General features: G+C 34.9%; 1 protein-coding gene across 2 annotated transcripts in view; it reads right to left on the bottom strand.

Annotated features, from left to right (window-relative positions):
- Positions 1–1650: 1650 nt before the first annotated feature.
- Positions 1651–23278, bottom strand: part of MS3_00007755 (uncharacterized protein) — a 58585-nt gene continuing 36957 nt past the window's right edge. The window contains exons 7-10 of one of the 2 annotated variants that reach the window (XM_051216081.1): positions 22564–22640; positions 20552–20689; positions 15520–16212; positions 1651–7340 (exon numbers count right to left, since the gene is read on the bottom strand). In XM_051216081.1, the coding sequence (XP_051066637.1) occupies positions 6750–7340; positions 15520–16212; positions 20552–20689; positions 22564–22640 (1499 nt within the window). In that variant the 3' untranslated portion in view covers positions 1651–6749. The other variant, XM_051216082.1, reaches the window with a different exon arrangement.

Here is a 23278-nt window from a genome sequence, read left to right as displayed (position 1 = left end):
GGCAGATGCAGCCAGTTCGTCAAAGGCGTTGTTCTGAAACGAGACCAGAACCGCTTGCACCTGTTGGGGAAGTTTAGACAAGAAAAGTTGTTTGAATAGACCTTCGTCGGAAGTTCTTGGGCCTATAACCTCTCTCATTCTTTGCAACATGTCCGTCGCAGAACCGTGCTGCAGGTCTATGTTATTAAAGAGTTGGTCTAACGTTTGTCGATCGGTTAGGTCTCCTCGTTTAAGAATGGAACGCTTTAAGGTTTTGTACGGTTCAGAAACATCACTAGTAAACATACTAGGTGTTACGTACCTGTTGAATTCGCGCGGTAGTGCCTTGACTACTGCGAGGAATTGTGCACGTGTGTCGATCACGAACCAGGCTTCGATGGTCGGGCCAGAAGGTCATGGGTTGGAACGAGGGTGGGAACATGGTCTTAATCTTAAATGCCTTAGAGTCGTTCGCATGTATGTACGAGAATACGAGGAAAAATATATAGATATCATAAAACACGGGACAAAAATATCACAATGTATAAAAATAAAAATAGGGCAATCCCAAAGGAACAGACTCACAGTTGCAATTAGGTGTACCAGATCACGTTAGGCTCACCAATGGAGATGCGTAGCAAAACCAGGCTTCGATGTTGTCGGGCCAGAAAGGCATCAGTTGAAACGAAGGCGGGGACAAAGTCTTAAGCTTGAGTACTTTGTGTGTCTGTTCAGTCATGATGAAATATGAAGTACGATAACGAACGAGGGGAAAATATATATATATCCAAGAAGAAACACGAAAAAAATGACAATGTTTAAAAAAAAGGCAATGATATATAAAAAAATCCCAAAAAGGAACAGACTCACAGTTGCAATTAGGTGTACCAGATCACGTCAGTCTCACCAATGATGATGTCACAGGTATTCAGTGTTTGACAACGCTTCTACCAGTAACACCTTCTAATATATTTCGTTCCCACCCAGAGAAATCAAAAGACAGAGTCGAGGAGATCGGAAGAGTATATTTGGCGATGACCAATATATCGGAATTCTCTGATCTAATCTGGCTAGCGATTGCAGTTGATGTTGAGCACGGCGTTACCACACGTGATCTGGTGCGGATGCATGACCGAGCACCTTCAGCTAGATGAGTCCACTAAAACATATGGTCAGCATCCAATGTCGAAAACTTAGTGCTATTTATTTTGGGGATTTATTTACCGCTACAAGAAGAAACTCTCCATATCCATTAGCCAGACATCATGAGGAAGAACCCATTGTGTCAGCGAACAGACAGGCTTTCATATGAGCAGAAAATTAGGGAGACACTCGAGACGATCGGTGGCACTGTATGAAAATTAAACTGCATAGAGTCAAGCCCTATCTTGGAGTCAAGAGAAGCGGGAAAGAGGCAAACAGGGGTAACTTTTACACTGGTAATCAACGTTGGATACCAAAAGTATGAATGGTATCTGAAAGCTAATGAAGAGGACTCACCATGATAGATTTTGATGAATATTCTTGGTGGGCGGCACACGCTTATCCAGGAGGAGTATCAGACGTATATAAGTAAATATGTAGAGCATTATCTTTGAGTTAACAATTTTCATCACATTGGAAGGTAATTTTAAGCAAAATACTACTGCTGATTAGTTGCTTTACATTTTACACGTCTCAATGTAATAGCGATTGTTTCCAGTCTACCTCCAGTTTACTGTATTACAAGCCTTTGAATGGCCAATCTAATACAGACACTTTCAGTGTACATTTGATCGTCATTTAGGCATTTCAAATTCAAGCCCGTAGTTATTGGTTTTCCCGGTGTCCAACGTCAATATGTAGTGATATCGCCTAACATTCATGTATACAAGTCGCTAAAATGGTTTTCTACAACAAATCTTAATATGACACTTCAAACTTTCTCAATTAAACTCTATAGGAAGCTGTGTTGTTCTGGATAATACTGTTGATGTGTGGAACTTGTTCGATCACAATAAAAAGTGTAATTTCATTCGTCACAAAGGTTTTGATGTTGCAATAATCTGGTAATAATAAGTTTATACATCTCTCACCACAAGATTCTTTCTTCTTTGTTCTGGCAAAGCAACTTTCGAAAATTTATTATATTTGGTTAGTTTAACTGTGACTTTGTTATATGCACAACAAGAGTCAAGTAGAACTACTATGACTGGGTAAAAATCAAGGCTAAATATTCGGAACCATACAATTAGAAGTTATTTACTTGTTGTGCTGTGTTCTATTCTGGATTTCGAGACTGCAAGCGTAGAAGAACTACATCGTTCACCTATAGCCGATCAATATTTCTATCTCACTATCATCGTGTTTATTGGTTAACAGAATGTCATGGGTCCAATATAGACATTCTAGGAAAATAATCAATTCTCTATTTAGATAATACAATAGCTCTCGTGTAATTGAGGTTCGATTACGTGTTCTAATCCAGTCTCATTGTTTTTTTGTTATGTTGGAAAAATAACTAAGTAAATATTCAGTGAGACTCGGAATGAATTTATTGTCATTAAAACCACTTTTTCTTTTGTGGCTTTTACGGAATCATGAATTGTCTTGTTAAAAATATTCGTAGCGGTGGGCATCAATTACTGGAAATTTTTAATAATACGAATATAAAAGTAGATAGAATTTTAGTTTGCTTCATTGTGCTGATCTTTGAATTCAATAAAAAAAACGCCTATTTTATTATAGATTGTGGGTTTTCAAGCAAAGATCGATAGTCACTAACAGTGGAATCCAGAACGTGTATTTCGTCTTATTTGGGACTCGTCAGCCGGATACATCAGCACATCAAGCTTAGTGCTCACTCCAGGACATTTGAAGTGGACGGTACTGGTTTAGAGTCCCGGGTTTCACATCAACTTTGCGGCGTGGGAGCACCCAGCTGACAAGTCCCAAATGGAGCGAAGCGCGCCTCCTGGACTCCACCGCTAGCCACCATCTTTGCTTAAAATGCTTGACTTACTAGCAATATAAAGGCGATCCGGCAGGATGCAAATATGTTAAGAGAATGATTAATTGTAGTCCTAAACATCAACGGAGGATCCGAACAACCTATTTGCACGAATTAAAGTTGAAGATTGTGTATTATTTTCAATAAACAGCGAAGTGCAACGAACTATTCTTTGATTTTTACAGAGAATACTCTGAGACTTGATTCATAAAGTCTTAATACTTGTAGATGAGTGTAAGTAGGAAAACTGATGCAAAAGTATTTCCACTGTTAAACTACGTTAAGCCTATAGAAGCATCTGATTTCCATGACAAATATCTGTTAATCAGAAGAATTCGGAAGCCTTGAAAGTATTTTATTGATCGTCACAATAAAAAAAAATCCAGATTAGGTCCAGTGAAATTCTTCCTCAACATAAATCCTGGACATGAAAGTCTGCAAAAACATCTAGAAAAAATCACTAACCTCTGAAGCCAAATAGTTTGGGAGATGTTTATCGACAAACAATACTAAGTGACAATAGATCTATACAACGAATCATCATTATTATTTGAAGATGGCTCTTAAAATGGACGTTTTAAGCTTGCTAATGGATTTGAGACAAACGCAGAAGTGGTAAATTAATTCCATTCAATACTCCGAGTGATGTTTCCAAATAATTAAAAAGTATATGTTGTAGCGGGACATAGACTGGATTAAAGCATGCTCAACGCACGATTGCTTTGGTGCACGCTGATTGGCTAATTCTTATCCAGTCAACACTAGTCGATACTTGGAGAATACTCTAAAATCTCCTCATGTAAAAACTATAAATATACTAACGTTTTTCCTCTTGTTCTTCTTCCTTCCATCTAACCTTGTTATTTGGAATATAATCTCTTTCCTGTTCAACCGTGTTCTAATTTGGGGTCTTGTCGAGTGATTTGGTGTCCAAGAATACTAAGCAATAGGAATAGCTGGGTTATAACCGTGAGAGAGAAATATAACAGTATGATAAACAAAAACTTTGTGAATCATCAGTTTCATTAGTACATTTACTGGGAAGCCGGCCAATACGTCCCACAACTTGATCATCTATTGGGTGGGGGATCAATAATATCCTATTGATCTGGTAAATTTACATAGATCCAATCGGTTTTAAAATTTCAATCAGCTTGTTCACTTCGGAACTAATTCTGTAAAATATCTCATCATTATCTAGGTGATTACATTGTTAATAAATGAATCAATTTTACTCAGTAATTATAATAATCATGGTCAATTTAGAAAAGGACTTTTTGATTAGGAACAGTTGAAACTAACGAATAACTGCTCCCAAGAACTTCAATGTTCAATGAAACACTTCATATGAACTTATTACAACCCACAACCTATACTCTCTAATATTTAAACACGTCTATACTCATTAATTTACGTATGACATTATTGAAATTGGTTAACCGATCAAGTTAGTTTAGTGGGTCATATGAATGCTTTTATGTGTGCATCAGTAATATATTACGTAAGAAAACAAAATGAACAACAACATTTACAATTTATTGATAATCACATAGAATTAAATTATTTCGAACTTTTCCATCACTTGGCTGGTAAAAAAAATCATAATCTAACAGTTTGTTTTCGCTTTATGGCCATTTTTATTTGTGGTCAAATGATTTAATTAATCTACACGTGATAAGTAAGCCTTGAAGAGTGAACTCATTTTTTGTAAATCTAAGTTGCTCAAGGTAACTTAGACAACAATTATATACGACTATCACCTTTCTCACCCTCCTTCAAGTAATCGATTATATCAAAACAACTAAAAAAGATCAAATTGAAAGACAAATTTCAATATCAATGATAAATCTAATGTTTTTGTTTTATCTCCCACTTATTTTGTGCTTCCAGTTTCTTCTTTCCTTGTTTATTATTTTAAGAACAGAACCACGAAATCAGGGAGAAAGAACACGAAACAAAAAAACAGAAACAACCGTATAGTAAAAATAAAACGGGAGAGACCGGCAAAAAATGAAAACGCCAAAAAAACAAGTAGATAAAAGATAAAACAAAATGCGCAGCACACAGCAGCTATGAATGAGATGAAAAGTGAAAATTACTCTTGTTTTTCTATTATTCTAACAAATAAATATCTCCTTAAGAATAAGTCATATAAAAATAGAAATAATTAAATATTATTATCAGAGACAGTATTAATAATAATTTGCTTATTCTTATGTACGTATATATATTTATGCATATGTATATATGTGTGTATGTTTAATTACTCACACCATGACAAACAAATGTAAAATAATGAATATAAACATTTTTTACAGTGTGATGAAACGTAAGATGTGGCAAAAAACGTCATATTTTTCCCATAGATATATTGTGTATTCCAATCGATTAATGAACATGTGAATTAAACAAACTGGTAACGAAATAAAACAAATTACATTATGTGGATTTGTGTAACCATCATAGGAAATCAAATGAATAAATTTTGTTAGAAAAAATTCCTTTGTTACTACAAATTGCCTGGCATTTTTTTTACATTATCTGTACACACCAACTAATACTTATGTAACTATTAAATTATCATACGTAGAGTGTGTGGGCTTACTTTAATCAGGGAGAAGGGGAACAATGTTTTGTGATGAGTGAAGAGAGAAGAATCAGGGAGAATAAATAATTAACAATTGCCAAACACATTGGAGAATAAGACTAAGTTCTCAAATACAACTGAGTTTTATTAATCAATCTGATGGAGTAGCTTGGTATTCATAGGACTTCATTAGTCCATTGTAGTATATATATTCTGGATAATAAATAATACACAAAATTTGAAATAATTTCTATTCACAAAATATAAAAACAACATTCATTGCTAAGTTTTAAACAGAAAATTCAAGATGTCTTTCAAGAAAAATTTCAATTTCTTATTTTGATAATAAGACAAACAATTTTATAAATAAACATTAAATTATAATAATTTTGTATTTGATACGTTTTGAATATTATAGACGTAAAATAAAAAAAAGAAGAGTAAAGTTCGTATCCAATATCTTCATAGACTAATATATACTGTAAACATATTCACAGATAAAAAATAATTGACTAAATTTACATTGAATATAAGATAACTGAAAGTCAAGGGGTTAGATAGTTTCTGTTAACTTTATTTCATTCATAAAAACCTGTATAACGAGTACATATTTTGGTAAGTATTTATTAGCTTTCCTATTCATATAGGAATAATACGCAGCAATAGTATTAGTATTAGTATAGAAAAAGTATAATCCACTATAGATAATTACTATTCATACAAATATTAGCCAATCAAATTCAGACAGATAGGGAGTGGGTGGAATTTTGCATTTGATTTAAGATTGGTTAATTTAACTCGAATAGTTGAATGAATAAAATCAAACACAGCGTAAATGGTCAATTAATGATGAATGGAAGTCATTCATTTTACCAATAACAGTAAATAACGTGTAGAATGGAGCAGTTTTATAGAATATTAATCAATAATCTTACTGTAGTACTTTGATAATGATAATGTTTTATTTATAAGGTATCTTTACAAGTTATATATATATTATGTATTGCATTCTAATCTCGAAATAATTGCTAACATTTAGCTAATGAAATAACAATAAATGCTATAAAAAAGTATATGCATGGAAGCTTAAGTATTTACACAGTAGAAATTTAGTGCATAATATGACTTGATTAAATGAAAGTATATAGGAACAGTGATAAGCAAAATTTATTATGTAATTAAATAAACCATTAACTAACTACTACTATGTTTTACATCACAGGTAAATGAGGATGATTCACATTGACGGTTTTTTTTATTTAATGGATAAGCAGCTAGAACATGATGAATAAATTCATATTGTTCATTACTTTGTACCATACCGCCACGATCTAATCTCATTCGACTAACTATTTTTAATACATCAACCATACCTTCTTTTTCAAGTTGTTCACAACCTATACATAAAGCAATAAAACAACCAGTACGTCCAAGACCTGCGCTACAATGTACAATAATTGGTGCATCTTCATGATCCAACTGATCTAATTCCATTTTTTGTAAAGATGGAATTAGTTTAGGACGATAGGATGAAGCATGAAAACATTGAGAATCTGGTGATTTTTTACAATATGTAAAATTTACATCTTCATCAGTATTATTTGAATCGATTTCAGATTTATCCGTTGGCTTTACTTTTGACGATGAACTAGCATTTTTACGACAAGTTTCAACAGCTTGTACAAGTTCAATTAAACTACGTACAGAAGCGGTAGCTTCAGGGGATGAATGATCAGGCCATGCAACATACCAGAAATGAATAACTTCTCTATTTTCTGTACCACACTAAAAATATGAAGGAAATCGTTTAGAAACAATAGATTTAATTGCTTTTATTTAATTAACATAAAATATAGTAAAAACAAAATTAAATGAAATTATTTGCAAGTAGCCTCGAAAATTATCTTCCAAATGATTTATATATTCTATAAAAAAATTAGAATATCGTTAAGTAAAAGATTCTTCCAATATATTTGAAAGCTGTTGACGATTTAACATATTTGAAATTACATTAAACAATAATTTAGCACTTAGATTTGTATTTCACTCCGTGTGAAATCATATGGTGAACGTAATTCCAGGACTAATGGATGGACATAAATTTACTATTGATATAATTGTTGTGTGGATGGATCTGTACTCACTGCTATTGACAATAATTATTATAGAAATTCATCAACATTGTGTCAATGATGACCGCAGAGCATGAGTTAAAGTTATGAGCAAATAAAACTAAATATATATTGACAATTAGTCAGATAAGATAAATAAATATATGATACTTCATGGAATCAGTAAGAAAGATAATGTGCATCAAATCTTTACGAGGTTTTTAAGTTAATCATCCATGCTTGTGAATTCTAAAGTGGAATAAGTAAAAATTTAAAGATTACCGTACCTTATTAGTTTTAACGACATCGAACTAGAGATGCTTTGCAGCTTTCATTTATAGCTTTCAAAATATCAATAAATCAAATGGTTATTTAAGAGATGTTTTCATGGTTATATATTCACGTTGATCAATATAATAGAAATCATAATCTATAATAAAACAGCTAGACAACCCAGATTTTCTAAAAATTGGATTCCTGTGAGTGTTAGACACCTACCTTAGTGCTGCCATCAGATATGTATCAATTTTTCAAAAGTACAGCAACAAATGAAAATGTTGAAGCAATCAGTAAACAATATGAATTGTGTTCAGTACTCATGATGCAGTTGAAGTAGCTATTTAACACATATACAAAATACGTTCAGCAAAAATTTATCAGATGATCACTAAGTATACAAACAGCATGACTACGTACATTATTGAACAACTGTGATATACAAAGAAACATTAAATCTATAATACTATCAGTAAAACTCGAATTATACAAGGTTTCTAATTAATCTTCAAACAATTTATCACAAAGTAGGTATTATTAAAAATCTACGTAGTTCAGTAGACTTCATTCTCAATAAATAGATTTCTTCATTTATTAAACAGTAAGTTAATGTTCGTGAAATGGGTTAGATTAAAATCAATACATTCATTTCTCAAGGACAAAAATACAACTTACGGTGATGAAAAAGGAGACAATGGTTAAAATTAACTAATATCTATACAGTGACTTCTTGGAATTCAGCTATAAACTGTAGTAAATATATGGAAAATAATGTTTAAACATATTCCTTGAATTATTCAGTCTATTAGAAGTTATGTCGACCATTTCAACTAAATTGATTTTTTGGTCCCTTGTTGTTGTTATTAGAACACATATATATTGGTACAAAGGGATACCGAATACATATGCGCCACACAAGTCACTTGATTTGTGTGTGGGCTGTGATACTTCCCGGGTGCCCAAGCCGAAGTAGGTGGTTTTCTTAGGGGGCCACACCCCGATCCTTTGACTCAAAGGTTTAATCCACAAGGAAGTGGAGCAACGTAAAGAGATGCAGTCCCATGGTAGTCTGTCCCGGACGATTGGTTCATACGCCATTTGTTCCTTCAGGATCCTGGAGTTCATGTGCATCAATGCTTTGGAATCAGGGTTTCCCACTCTCCTGGGTGGACCCTCCGAATCCACCAACCTGGTTAATGCGCTTTGTGTCCTCTGAATTTCGTAAAAAACACACCCACCACGAGAAGGCAGTGACTGAATACACGTGACTATGGGAGTGCACTTCGAGAGGGAGACCAGACTCTTCCAACCCTTGGCCGTACCGGGGCATTTGGGGGCTTTTGACAACAAATATTAAATGTTTGATCAGTCTTAATTGGTATATGTACATACTGTGTCGATTACCTCGATATAGCAATTATTTCACAAGTTCATGTAGAATAGACAATCCTCACAGGATCAACATATTCGAACTAAGACTGTGCAAATTTCAGTTAAACATATCAATAACCTGACAATACAAACCATTTCAAATTAAATTAAAATCCATAATTGTTGCACAAGTGAGTGGCTATGTGGACTCAGTAGCTAAATGGATAACGTGATGGCATTTGAAGAGGACGGTAGTCAGTTCAAGTGTAGGGATGAACATCAACTCTAAGATGCAGGTACGTGTAGCTAACGAGTTTCAGAAAGAACAAAACATGCATTCTGGATACCGCTACTAGCCACATTTCATCTATTGTATATAAACATTAAACAGTCAACTATTCTAAACGTAATCTTATTTCCTTTTCAACCACTCTTTAACTGGTAGTCTCTTTCTTTCTTTTACTAGGAAAGAAAAGGATAACAAACATAAATCGATGCATTAATCATTGTCAATTTCATGATTGTTTTAATTAGTAAATATTATAAATTGGAATGAAACTAACTCAACATGATAGCAAGATTTGAGTGAATCATTAGAATACACATATTAAGGGTTTTAATGAAATGAATCTAATAAAAATTATGAAACGAACACCATATTATTGATAATTATTAGTGACTACTTGTAGATATTATTATCATTATTATTATTAGACAGAGTAAAACATTATAATTATAGGCTTAACAGAGGACGAATTACTTTTTATGAATTAATTGATTTTATTTATACCATATAAGTTCTATCATAATAAGTCACCAAAATTGTACCAGAAAAATAAAATACTAATACTGTAAAACATAGAGAGAAATGTTATGCAATAAATAAATAAATGAACAAGATTAGTATCTATCAAAAGATACAGTTCTGTTAAAGTAGAGCTATGAAGAATTTCAGTTATAAAATAAAAGAAAACTACAGTAAAGTTGATACCAGTTTTTATTGTAACATCAGATAACAAATAAAATCACAGAATTCTATAATGTCTAGAACATCAAAAATCAGTGTCATCATGACGAAGCGAAACGTTTGAGTTTTATACAGCTATTCTTCAAACTATGAGCTTAAATAGTTGGATTATTTGATAGTAAATTATTTAACCTTTTATTACTGCATTCAATTAAACGTTCATTACCATTTGAACCGATTGATTTTCGCAGTAAATATTTACTGTTTTGACAATGATAATAGTCTATTATTTATAATCAAGTTACTAGTTCATACAAACAAAAAAAACCATAATCACCTATACACAATTAGGAGGATAAAATCGAATGTTTCATTTTAAATATGGATGTTATCCCATAGAAAATGTTTTACTCTATTCTGTAAGATAAGTCCAACTAGCCTTATGTAATCCCATTCTTAATGATTAAAACAAAATAAGATATATGTTTATAATCATACTGCTCTAGAATTTGTACGGTAGATCTACCTGGTGCATATAAGAAACAGGTGAACAGTCTAAAAAAAGCTGTCCCTCTCAAGACTACATATAGATTAATTCTGTTCTATATATTAGTACTTCAGTGGTTCGTCAATTAAAAACTGTTCAACTTTCGACAATAAGATCTGGAGATCGAACGTTAAACCTAATAAATTAGGATGAACCGATGGAATAATGTCACTAGTATTTTTATACTAAAAAAATTCAGTCAGTCAGTCAGCAACAACGTGGGACCAGACACATATATGCATCGGTCCAAGTTGCCATACCTCATTAACACAACAAGATGAACACTGGATTCATAAAAGTAGTCAATTCAGAGGTGGTAATATATAAAAGAAAGATTGTATATCAGGATATAGTACAGGAAGAAAGAATTAGTTCGTAGAAAGATATGAAGCGATTTTAATCTTACGGTTTAAGGGAGGACAAAGAGTGTATACACCGACGCTATTGTGATCGATTCTGAGTCATGTCACACAGAGTCTCCAACCATTGGTTACGACAGTCATGCGTACCCCAAACCAGTAGTCTGCGTCTACCAACATGGCTCAGACCAGAAGTCAGTGACTTCAAGGACTGATGCTACGTTTTGGTTTGGCCAACCCTAACTTTCTTCCAACCGTCACCAACACTAATCAGCATTGCATGTCGTGCCAATCGGTGTTCAGGCATACGTAACACGTGGCCCAACCATGTCAGTCGGTGAAGATTTACAACCTCGTCAACTGATTTTCCATCGTTCCCTAATACCCTGTGTCTAACCTCACCATAACTTACCCGGTGATCCCAGCAGATGCCAGCACTATTTCTAAGACATCCGTGATCAAACACTGGTAACTTACGAGTATCTCTTACTCTTGATGGCTACGATTCGCAGCCGTAAAGTAGAACAGAACAAACTGCTGAGTAGCATACTCGCCCTTTTATCGATGGACAGATATCTTTCCTTCACTTTAGTTGACGTAAGTTGGTAAAAGCTAAACGATCTTAATGAATCCATGCGGAGATTTCGTCAGACACCAACCCATTAGCACTGATCAGTCTTTCATTATAAGTGAATTTGTCGATGCGTCCGACTACTTCACTCCCTATCCTTAGTTCAGGTGTTGACGCAGGCCGGTCCTAAAACAACAACTTGCATTAAGAGGAAGGGGGGGAGAAACGCATCCCAAACATCCTAGCATTCTTGCTCAGTGCTACCAAAAGACTGCATTTTATCAACGTCTTCACCAAACAGGACTATGTCATCTGCGTACTCTAAGTCGATCAGTGGACCTGCCGGAGGGAGATCAATGCCCGATAATTCAGTCGACGAGAACGTTATTTCCATCAGTAGGTCTATGATGAAGTTAAACAAAAATGGAGAAAGTGGACAGCCTTGGCGGACACCACTTGAGGTTGCAAAATTAGATGACAGTTCGCCATAAGCTCAGACTCTACTGGTAGTGTTCGAGTAAAGAGCCTTTACAAGGTTTATGTACTTCTGAGGTACACCTTTCAATGACAGACACTGCCACAGAACCTGTTGATCTACAGAGTCAAATGCTGCTTTCAAGTCAAGAACTGTCATTGTCGGACGCCGATAAGTATATCTGTGTTCTAAGATCTGATGAATAGTGAATTTGTGATGGATGCAGCCACGACCAGGTCTGAAACCAGCCTGATTTTCTCGTGTTTGCAGTTCACGAGTCTTTGTTAAGCGTCCGATAATTATCGAGGCTAATATTGTAGATGCTATGTTAGTCAAGCTAATCCCTCTATGGTTATCACAGGGTGGTTTTGACCCCTTCTTATGTATTGGGACAATCAATGATTGTGACCAGTCAAATAGAATTGCGTCCAACTCCCAGATTTTAGGTAAAATATTAGTCAACCTAACTGCTAAAACTGGACCACCATACTTAAAGACCTCTTGAGTCAATCCATCTGGACCAGTTGCCCCTCCTCGTTTCAGATTAGCTATAGCTATTTGGACTTCAATTACAGTCGGGGGACCTATTTCAATGTTCTACTCAGACTGTTGAAATGGTGAGTAGCTGTAGAGTAGCTGAAGGCCAGCCGAACTGCTCCTCAAAGTGTTTCGCTCATCGTTCTAAACGTCTGGACTCAGAGCACATAAGAGTGTCGTCTTTTTCCGAGATCGTCTCACTTACACTTGACTTCCTAATTCCAGTATCTTTTATTAGTCTGAAAAGCTTTCTAGTGTTACCTACAGCCTCTGCCTTTTCCATTTCTTTTGCTTTGGTTGCTTGCCATTGTTCATGATCCTCTAGCGAACTTCCGGTTAAACTAGATCTGATTTGTTTTCGATTTTTATCGTGTTCGGAGCCAGATGGGATAAGTTTACGAGAACTTATCAATGCAATAGACGTAGTAGAAATCCACTGGTTTTTCGCAACCCTTTGGTTTAAATCACTAATAGATGTCGCTGCTGTTTCCACAGCTGCTCGTATATCTTTCCAAGCAACATATGGGTCAGCCTCGTTTCCAGAACTACCTAAGTGTGACCTCAGTTGTTCCTGGAACCTACTTTTGGTTTCCTCGTTACTCGATTCGGTTCTGATGGGTCTTTTTTGCGTCCAGCGAGGCGCAAGCAAACACGTGCCCGTATTAGAGCATGGTTCAAGTCCAAGAAGGTATTCCAGAATGAGCGACAATCTTCTGTCGACGCTCTCCAACGATGACTGGTGGCAATATGGTTTATTTGAGTCCATCGTTGGTTTGGTGTAGGGGGTTGCCATGTTAGACCATGTCTCTCCTTATGCTTAAAATTTGTGTTTGCTAAAAATAAACGATTGTCTGAGCACAATTGCAGCAGACGATCACCATTATCTGTTAGCTGGACCGGAATACTAAAATACCCACCTAAATGTCTTTCTCTTTGGTTTAAGCTACCTATCTGGGCATTAAAGTCACCTCCTACGAGTACTATGTCTGAACGTTTAGCTTTCTGAAGAAGTTCAGATAGCTTCCTAGAAAATTCATCTTCCACTTCATCTGAGCTGCAGTCAGTGGGAGCGTAAGCGGAGACGACAAAAGGCAACGACGTGTGTCCCTGTCCCTCCGAATACTTACGGTGCCGTTCAGCCGAACAGCACATAAACGACTGTTAACGGGGACCCACTCTAACGGTGCTTGTTCCGCCCTCGCACTTAGTGATATGCCTACACCTGCCAGTCCACGAGAATCTACCATCGGGTAGCCAGATACATCAAGAGTGCATCTCGCCGGCTCTCCGTTTTGGCAAGGTGAAGTCAAGTGAATGACCACACTAAGATCCTGTATACGTGTTTCGGATACACAGCGTACATCAATTCTAGGGTTTTAGTCAAGGAGGCCTGCTGACCGATTCGACATAGGGTACGTTGAATCTCTAATGTGTAGTTTGGAGCGAGGTTTCAGTAGACTTGGGACAGTGTTTTGCGCACTAGAATCGTTGGATATGGTGACAATTGAGGAAGAATCCAAAAGAGGAAGTTGAAGAGGGAGGTTGATTATGAATACAGTGGTCTTGAGTGCTGTTAGAGGTATGAGGGCGATTATCACTTCCCGGTTGCCCACACCGTGAAAGGGTTCTTCTGGAGGTACCTGAGAAGGAAATTGGTTTAGAGGTGGTCTTAGTGACCTGAGAGCGTGATCGCAGTGCCTAAGGGACAACTGCTTGAGGCCGATCACACACTTGTTGAGGCCTTACCGCCGGAGACGGATATCTATAAGATAAGGCGAGGTGTGCATTTTTAGAGTCGACCTTTTCTAACCCCATCCTCGTGGGGAGGCAGCATCGCTGTTACGCTGGTTATCTGAAGGAAACACCTTACTGTTGTCACACCTCTGTACAGTCAGCAGTACGACTTCGCCTTCGGAACTTCAGTTTGTTGCTTTTAGTCTTACCGCTCTTCAACCGACCTGTCTAGCGTGGTAGGACCTTGAGGAACGGTTGTTCCAACCAGTATAGCTCGGTTGCTTCATCACGATGGGCAAGCCCGACCACCACGTCAAGGTAGAAGCAACAGTCGAGACGAAAAAAAATTAACTCAAAGTAAAGTTTATAATCTAGTACTTGGTTAATGAACCATATTAGATGATGAAATATTTTATTGAAATGGGGGTTTGTGGAGATTGTAGTAATTTTGATAGTGGAATTCACGAGTCGATGTAAGCTAGACCACCGTCGAAAACCTGGAAGCATATCGACTCATGAACTCAACTATTAAAATCACTACAACCTCCACAAACACCCGTTCTAATAATGATTATCATATGCTCACGAGTGACTGGCTTCAAGATAGATTTCCTGGAGTTTTAGTGAGAAGTCGTGACCAGTGGAGTCCAATCCGAGTCAGGTAGAGACAGTTTTATGCCTCAAACAATGGATGAATGGTTGCGCAAGATCATGGATCAATTGAAGTTAAACATTAACACCATTGGATGCTGACTCAGTGGTCTAGAGGTTAAGCGTTCACGTGTGAGACCGAAGGTCCTGGATGCGAGTCCTACATGTGTGATCGTGGATGGGCATTGTTGAGGAGTCCCATACTAGGACGAAACGGCCGTCCAGTGCTTCCAAGTTTTCGATGGTGGTCTAGCTTACATCGACTCATGAATTCAACTATTAAGGTCAAATATTTTTTTAATGAGTACACTGGAATTTATTTAATGAATATACATAAATCTAGATATACCAAAAATGATGCTTACACTTAATCGCAGATGACGTACTATATATCCATCATGTCTTTCCAACGACAACACACTAACACTTATATTTCCAAATGTTTTGCTGGTACCAGGCAATGATATGGATTGATAAAAATTTATACCTCGATCATTAGATAATTTTCCACTGTTTTGATTATCAGTCATGTTATTGTTATTTTTATAATTATTGTTAGTAAATATTAAATTACTATTATCTGTTATTGAAGATTGGTCATCTACACTTGCTATGCCACTATCGTGTAAATGTTTTGATATATCTATTCCACTGCGGAGAATTCCAGTTGGTTCAGTAGTAGCAATAATATAACCAGTTGAAATAGGTGAGCTAATATTAGCTGTATCAATATCGGACTGATCATTTGAATGCCCACAATGATATGATAATGTTGAAGATTGTGAAAAGAACGGTGATGATAAAGTTGGTAATAATGGATTAGTTGAAATACTTGTAATCTGTGTACTATTTGTTGCAACAATATTTACAGTTGATAAAGGATTATTATTGTTATTGGTAGTAGTAGTAGCAGTATTAGTATTATTATTCATAGCATCGAAATCAGGTGTGCATGGATCACTTTTGAATAATGGACTAGTAGTAAATGATTGACTTTCCACAAATGATAATACATCCTCTTCACCAGAAGAATCAGGTAAATATAACTCACATTTAACCTATAACAAAATAAAAACGAATGAAGTAATCATTCTGTTCGAATTACGTGGATGATTCATATTTAATTAAATACGTATTATATTACATTGTATGAGAAAAGTATTTTCTTTTTGATAGAGACAAAATCTACTAAGTTTGTACAAATGACCGATCGCTACAGAATGGTATGATCAGTCTTATGTTTGTCCTTGTCCTTTTTTGTATCGGTCGGATTCTATTGGTCTGGTTGCCGTATGCCCACCACCTAGTCTAAATAGCTTGAAATGTAGGTTGAGTAGGGTTTCCCGTCAACTGCTTCTGACCACATCAAATTAAATATGTTCCTTTTCAGTCATAGTTTTGCTATGATTAACAATTGGATTAGTTTACTACTTGTATTCTCATTGGGGTTCGAATGTAACAACAACAATATTTCCGAATGTAACACGATCAGGGAGTTACAATAACTATTCTCTTTTATGTAAGGATGAAAAAGAACAGGTTCTTGCATTATATTGGGGCCGATGTGATTGGACTGTTATTTATGAGAGCAGTTGTATTATCTAGCCCGATAATTGATTAATTCCCCCAGATTGCTCTATAGTGGACCAATGACCTTGTATTAGCCAATGAAAGGTGCAATTACGTTTCTTGACCAATGACAGTAAAATAAAGACCATGATTAATACTTAACACCTATTGCCCCAGGACTCAGCTACCCACATTATTCTGCCTGACAGCCAGGACAGGAATAAAACACAGCAAGTAGACAAACTTTTATTGTATAGTTCAGTTCCTAACTCGCAACTCGTTCAATATCATCGGTCTATTCATTACTTGACCGTACATAAATTAAAGATTACAATGTAAACATAAATACAATATAAGCGAAAAAGAACTGAACACCAACACTGTCATAGATGAACAATAACTTAAGGAAGACACAATACGGAACAATAGTTAATGCACCCAAAGAAAGTTTGTAAGCAAAAGAGAATGTAAGGATCTCGATAATGCAAGTACCTAATGTTTATACAATAAAAGTACAAACAATAGTTCTTCGTAAGATAATTTCAAAAATTACAACTTTCGCAATATTCACTTAATTATAACAATCTAATGCGGTGAAAATATTTTATTACAGCCGTTAATTGTTTCTAACTGTTGACATTTGTGCGTAGAGAAAAAACAAAATGAATAAAAATGTACATCAGCATTTATTCGCATGTTTTTCTTAGAAGTTCGATAATTTGTAATCACAATTGACAACCATTTTTATCAATTACATTTTTTTAAACAAGACAACAGAAAATTAAAACACCAATGTAAATATGTACATATATATTTGTGTGCGTATGCACGTAGTAGTTAAGCAGAAAATGAATAAACATTAATTTTGAGGATCAGCCACAGTCCTAAACAGTAATGGGAAGATCCAAACAATCATACCATACGAGCTAAAAAAGAAATTCACCCGATTGAACAAACCAGTAGTTATTTGTACTCAGTAGCTAAGTGAATAACGTATTAGTGTTTGAAGTGAACGGTAGTGGATCGAGTCCCAAAGTGTACATCAAACTAGAGATGAAAGTACATCCAGACGATGAGTCGCAATTAGGACAAAACGCGTGTCCTGCATTTCACTGCTACCCGCCACTCAGCTCTGCTTATGAGAGTTGTGTTATTCTTTAATTTGAATTCCATTAGATTAATTAAATAAGACATCCAAAACATTTATAACACAATTACTTGCATGCTTATTCTCAAAGAGCGGAAAAGAACACTTAGGTGACGAAAACTCTAGTGAACAAAATTTAGTTCTAGTCAATGATTGTACAAAATACATTAATTACTAATTTAACACTAGAGGTATGATATCGTTTTCTCATATATTTCTAGACATAACAACTGAATGTAAATGATAACTGCCTCTTTGGTGACATTTATTCTCATCTCAAAGTAATTATATGATATCTTTGTCAGACAGTTAATCTGAACAGAATACCATCACAGAATAGATGGAATGTGGTTAGTAGCGGTATCCAGAATGCATGTTTTGTTCTTTCTGAAACTCGTTAGCTACACGTACCTGCATCTTAGAGTTGATGTTCATCCCTACACTTGAACTGACTACCGTCCTCTTCAAATGCCATCACGTTATCCATTTAGCTACTGAGTCCACATAGCCACTCACTTGTGCAACAATTATGGATTTTAATTTAATTTGAAATGGTTTGTATTGTCAGGTTGTTGATATGTTTAACTGAAATTTGCACAGTCTTAGTTCGAATATGTTGATCCTGTGAGGATTGTCTATTCTACATGAACTTGTGAAATAATTGCTATATCGAGGTAATCGACACAGTACGTACATATACCAACTAATATCGATCAAATTTCTGTTAAAAATATCAACAACGGGATAATCCAAATCATCTCAAATTGAATTAAAACAACTTTAACTCTAAAAGGATATAAATAATCAGTCTTTGTATGATTTTAATTCATTTTGTATTGTTTGTTTGAATCTTCTCATTGATATTCAGAAGTGCAATTGATTGGTCTCTTATCGGCATATATGCATCCTATGCGGATTGCGTCGATATTGAATTAGGTCACAAGCATTATAAGCAAATATGTATGGTGACTTTAGTTTTGTCCTATCTGGGACTCGTCAGCTGGATGAACCTGCATCCTAGAGTTGATTTTAACGCCGTAGCTCTGGGACGCAGTTAAATCCAGCTGACGAGTCCCAAATAAGACAAAACTCGCATTCTAGATTCCACTGCTAGTCACTATCCATCTTTGCTTATGGGTGATCCCATTTTGCCGAAATATAATCATTTGATACTGTAGGATTAATTCTGTCAAAAAATTAACAAGTCAATTGTTACACAAAATGTGCAAGTAAATGAACGAACAACTTTTGCTGAGTTATGTTCAATATTAATTTGGTCAATCTCTTTAACGTCAAAATTCGATATTTTGAGAAAATACAATAATTGAGTTTTCAATGAATAAGACTGAATTTATTTATTTATTATGTGACAGAAGTCAACATAACTACTATTATATATATGTAATCGGGCACAAATCAACACCAGCACATACGCACATACACACAAACCGTCTACTTAAAATTGCACACAAATCGCGTATGGTAGCAATAACATACAAAATAAACATTGGACACAATATATCGATATGTAAGTTGAAACGTGACGACATAAAAAATTTTAAAAACATAAGGAAAATCTACTCGAGTCAAGTGCATGCATACATACACACATACAAAATTCAACTCGGTTATATAAAGAATAATAATAACTGGAAATGCGTAGGTGGATAAAAAAATATTTAAAACACACAGCTCGTGGATGATGTATGGTCCACCTAGATTCAATTTTCATTCATTTAAATAGAAAATATTGGTATCATCCATGAACCAAACAAACATTGTTATATGACAGTAGCAGTGTGTAGGTGGAGTGTGGTATTCATTATTATCAAATAATAATTTAGAAAACATTAAATAATTAATTTATTTTAGTAGTTGAATTCATGAGTCGATGTAAGGTAGACCACCGTTGAATGGTTGAGCAACCATTCATGGATCGATGGAAGTTAGACATTAACACCATTGGATGCTGATTCAGCGGTCTAGAGGTTCAGCAATTGCGTGAGAGACCGAAAGTCCTGGGTTGGAATCCCGGGTGCGGGATCGTGGATGTGCACTGTTAGGGAGTCCCATACTAGGACGAAACGGCCGACTAGTGCTTTCAGGTTTTCGATGGTGGTCTAGCTTACATCGACTCATGAATTCAATTATTAAAATTACTACAATCTTCACAAACCCCATTCTGATCACAATTAATCTATTGTTACATAGTAAACACATTGGACTTTACCAACTAACTCATAAACAGGACTTTCACTTAACATTACTATTTTTAAAATAATGTTGGTTAGTTTAGGTTAGATAGATAGATGAAGAACATATAATAATTGTGAAACAATATTAAATTGATACTAATTCATTTGAGTTATTTGGTACACGTTGATCGGTGGTTTCAATAGGTTATAGGATCCTCAATTGGTATTCAAAACAACAGTTGTTTAACCCTACTATTAATGATACAGCTTTACACTGCTTTATGACTTTCAGTTTAGATTTCACGAGTGAGAAGATACTAACTTGAGGCAATTACTAATTCTGACAGTTTAAAGCTCTAGAAATATATGGAACAACACATGGACAGCATATATTTTTGGTATGTGAACATACGTAAACCATTACTTCCTAGAATATGAATGTAAGTAATAATAAGGAATGAATTATATATAAAGGAGATAGCTCACTTCTTTATTTTCAACCAATTTCGTAATCATAACAATGGTCGGTGCATGAGAATGCCATACCATACGCCAAAAATCATTTATTGTATGTGGCATAACACCTTGAGTAGCAATAAATGCATTTGGACGACTTTTATAACCCTGTTCAAATTGATTCGTACCCATCCATTCAACATTGGTTTTCACATTTTTTTGGAAAACAAAACAATATTTATATGACAATTACCAATAACATTTAACATGACAAAGTGTTAAATTTTTAGTCAACAATTAAAATTTTTATCAAGTTTACGAATATAATGTTCAAGTTAAATGAACTGGATGAACGAGAAAGTAATAAGAACAAAATTATTTAACGGTTGCATACTGAGAATTTAAAGATAAAATGTTTAGAATTAAGATCACATAACAGAAATATTTCTCAAGGATATCGGTATTGATTGATTAGTTGATAATTTAACTATAATCCGAATAGATAACAAAAATGTCTTTTGAATAAAATTATACATAAGTAAGATAATTATACAAGGTGAAAACAACTGTGATATCAGTAGATGGTATAACGACAATTGTACACTATAGACAATTATTTAATTATTCATCCATTTGCATGAAATGGATAATGCTCAATCAGATAATAATCAGCTAAAGTTTCAAGGTATATGTAAATATCATTATAGATTACACAATTTATACAAAAATCTTAAAAACTTACATGGCTCCAAAATTATATGAATTTTGTCAAACTAGAAATCAATCGAATGTTTTTTTCTTTATAGTACCTTATCTAATTATCACTTAAAAATTTGATTTAAATTATGAACCGATTAATGTTAGATCATCATTGGGGACTTGAGAGCACTGAACGGTCAACCCATCTTATTATGATACTCTACAGCAGTGCGCATCCACGAACCTGTACATGGGAATTGGACCCTGGACCGTAGGTCTCGTGTGTAAATCATTAACCTCTAAACCACAGAGTCAGCATCCAACGGTGTTAATGTATATCTTCAATCAATCCACTACATTGTACGACCATCTCCCATTGTCTTCGGATGGGTAACTGCCTCACATACGACACAGATAAGCTCCACTGGTCAAGGATTCTCACTAGAATTTCAGAAATTTATTCTCGAAGCTAATCGCTAGTGGGCACAAGAGGTCCAGGCTTCGATTCCCGTGTGGAAATTTGTCGATGTGCACTACTACGATAAAACGGCCGTCTAGTGCCTACAGGTTTACAAATAGTGGTTAAAATTGGATTGGTTCATGATTTCATTGAGATTCAACAACCTCCACAACCACTTACTGATATTTAAAAATTTACCTCTAAGAATTGCTATTACTGACATAAGCTTATCGAATATTGTTTCTATGAATTTTTTGCAAATAAACAGAATAATTTCAGTAATACAAACATAGTCATCTCAACTCAACGCTATAGATCGGTCGTCAAATAACATCAGACTAATTAAATCCATTGATTTTGAATTCACTACATTCGCAACGGCGAAAATGAGCATGATGATCCGTGTTGCACTAAACGATAGTTATTAACATTATAATAATATACAATTAGCAGCAAAAAGGTTCATGACAGATGAATATACTCAAAGCAATAATAAAATATAATAACAATTTTAATTTTTATAAATAACTCATTTACCAGGTACATTACTCATTCGAATATGAGCCACACTCTCACCGTAAGAGCTAATAATACTGCCCGATTGCCCAAACAGAAACAGACGGGGTAGTATTCGGACCTAAAAAATTAGTGTCTAAAACTCAAACGTCTTAATCACTGAGCCGCTGCCCCACTAAAATGGAGATAAACATCCACGACTATACCTGGGATCGAAAGCAAGACCTTTAGTCTCGCTGTAAGTATTTAGCTTCTGGACCACTTAGGTTACGAAGAAAAGAATTGTTTAGTAGTATTAAAATAATGTTAGTTCATCGACACCCTCTTTTAGCAAGAGCGTTAACTGAATATATATAATTGGACTTACTTTAATGTAATTTGCATTAATATAGCTGGAAGTTATATCATTGTTGATAACAGGCAATATAACACGAGTTGAGAAATCTATGTAAAAAGTAAATAAAAGAGATTACCTAGATAATTAGGAATGAAGAAACAGAACTATAGAAAAAGATCAACAACAGACACAATAAAACTGCTAAAATCTAAAAATCCTTTTCGTTATCGGTTGATATCAGCTCGAGAACCATTCGAAAATCAGCGAGACAATCAAGCGTTGTTTTATTTTTTTTCCAAAAATTTGATACTCAGTAGCAGTGTTAATTAAAGTTTTCGACAAAATGTCGAAATCAGCAAGACTTGATTCTTATGGTAATCACAATACTATAAAGCAAATGAGAGAATTCCGTTCGGTAATATTCAAGTTCAAGTAATTTGTGATAAACAGCGACGATGAAAATTACCAGTGATTAACTATTTAATAATGAAGTCAGTTATCCAGTATGAAAACGAGCCGATTAACAGATTAGCTACCATATTAGTGACAGTAATTATAATCTAAGAAAATATAGCCCTCTGAATTTGGGCATTTTTGAAACCACGAGTGATTCATACCAGAACCGAAAAGATTGATTCTTACTTACCTACGCCATTCAACTCTAGCGAGGAATGGGCTGCAGATCAGAGATCTCTAACAAACTCTGTCATGAGCTCATTTTCTCAGTCTTTTCCCAAGTGATACT

The sequence above is a fragment of the Schistosoma haematobium genome, chromosome 4 (assembly GCF_000699445.3).
Source record: "Schistosoma haematobium chromosome 4, whole genome shotgun sequence".
Classification (NCBI taxonomy): domain Eukaryota; kingdom Metazoa; phylum Platyhelminthes; class Trematoda; order Strigeidida; family Schistosomatidae; genus Schistosoma; species Schistosoma haematobium.
The sequence above is the reverse complement of the archived record's forward strand: the minus strand, read 5'-3'. Positions and strand labels throughout refer to the sequence as shown.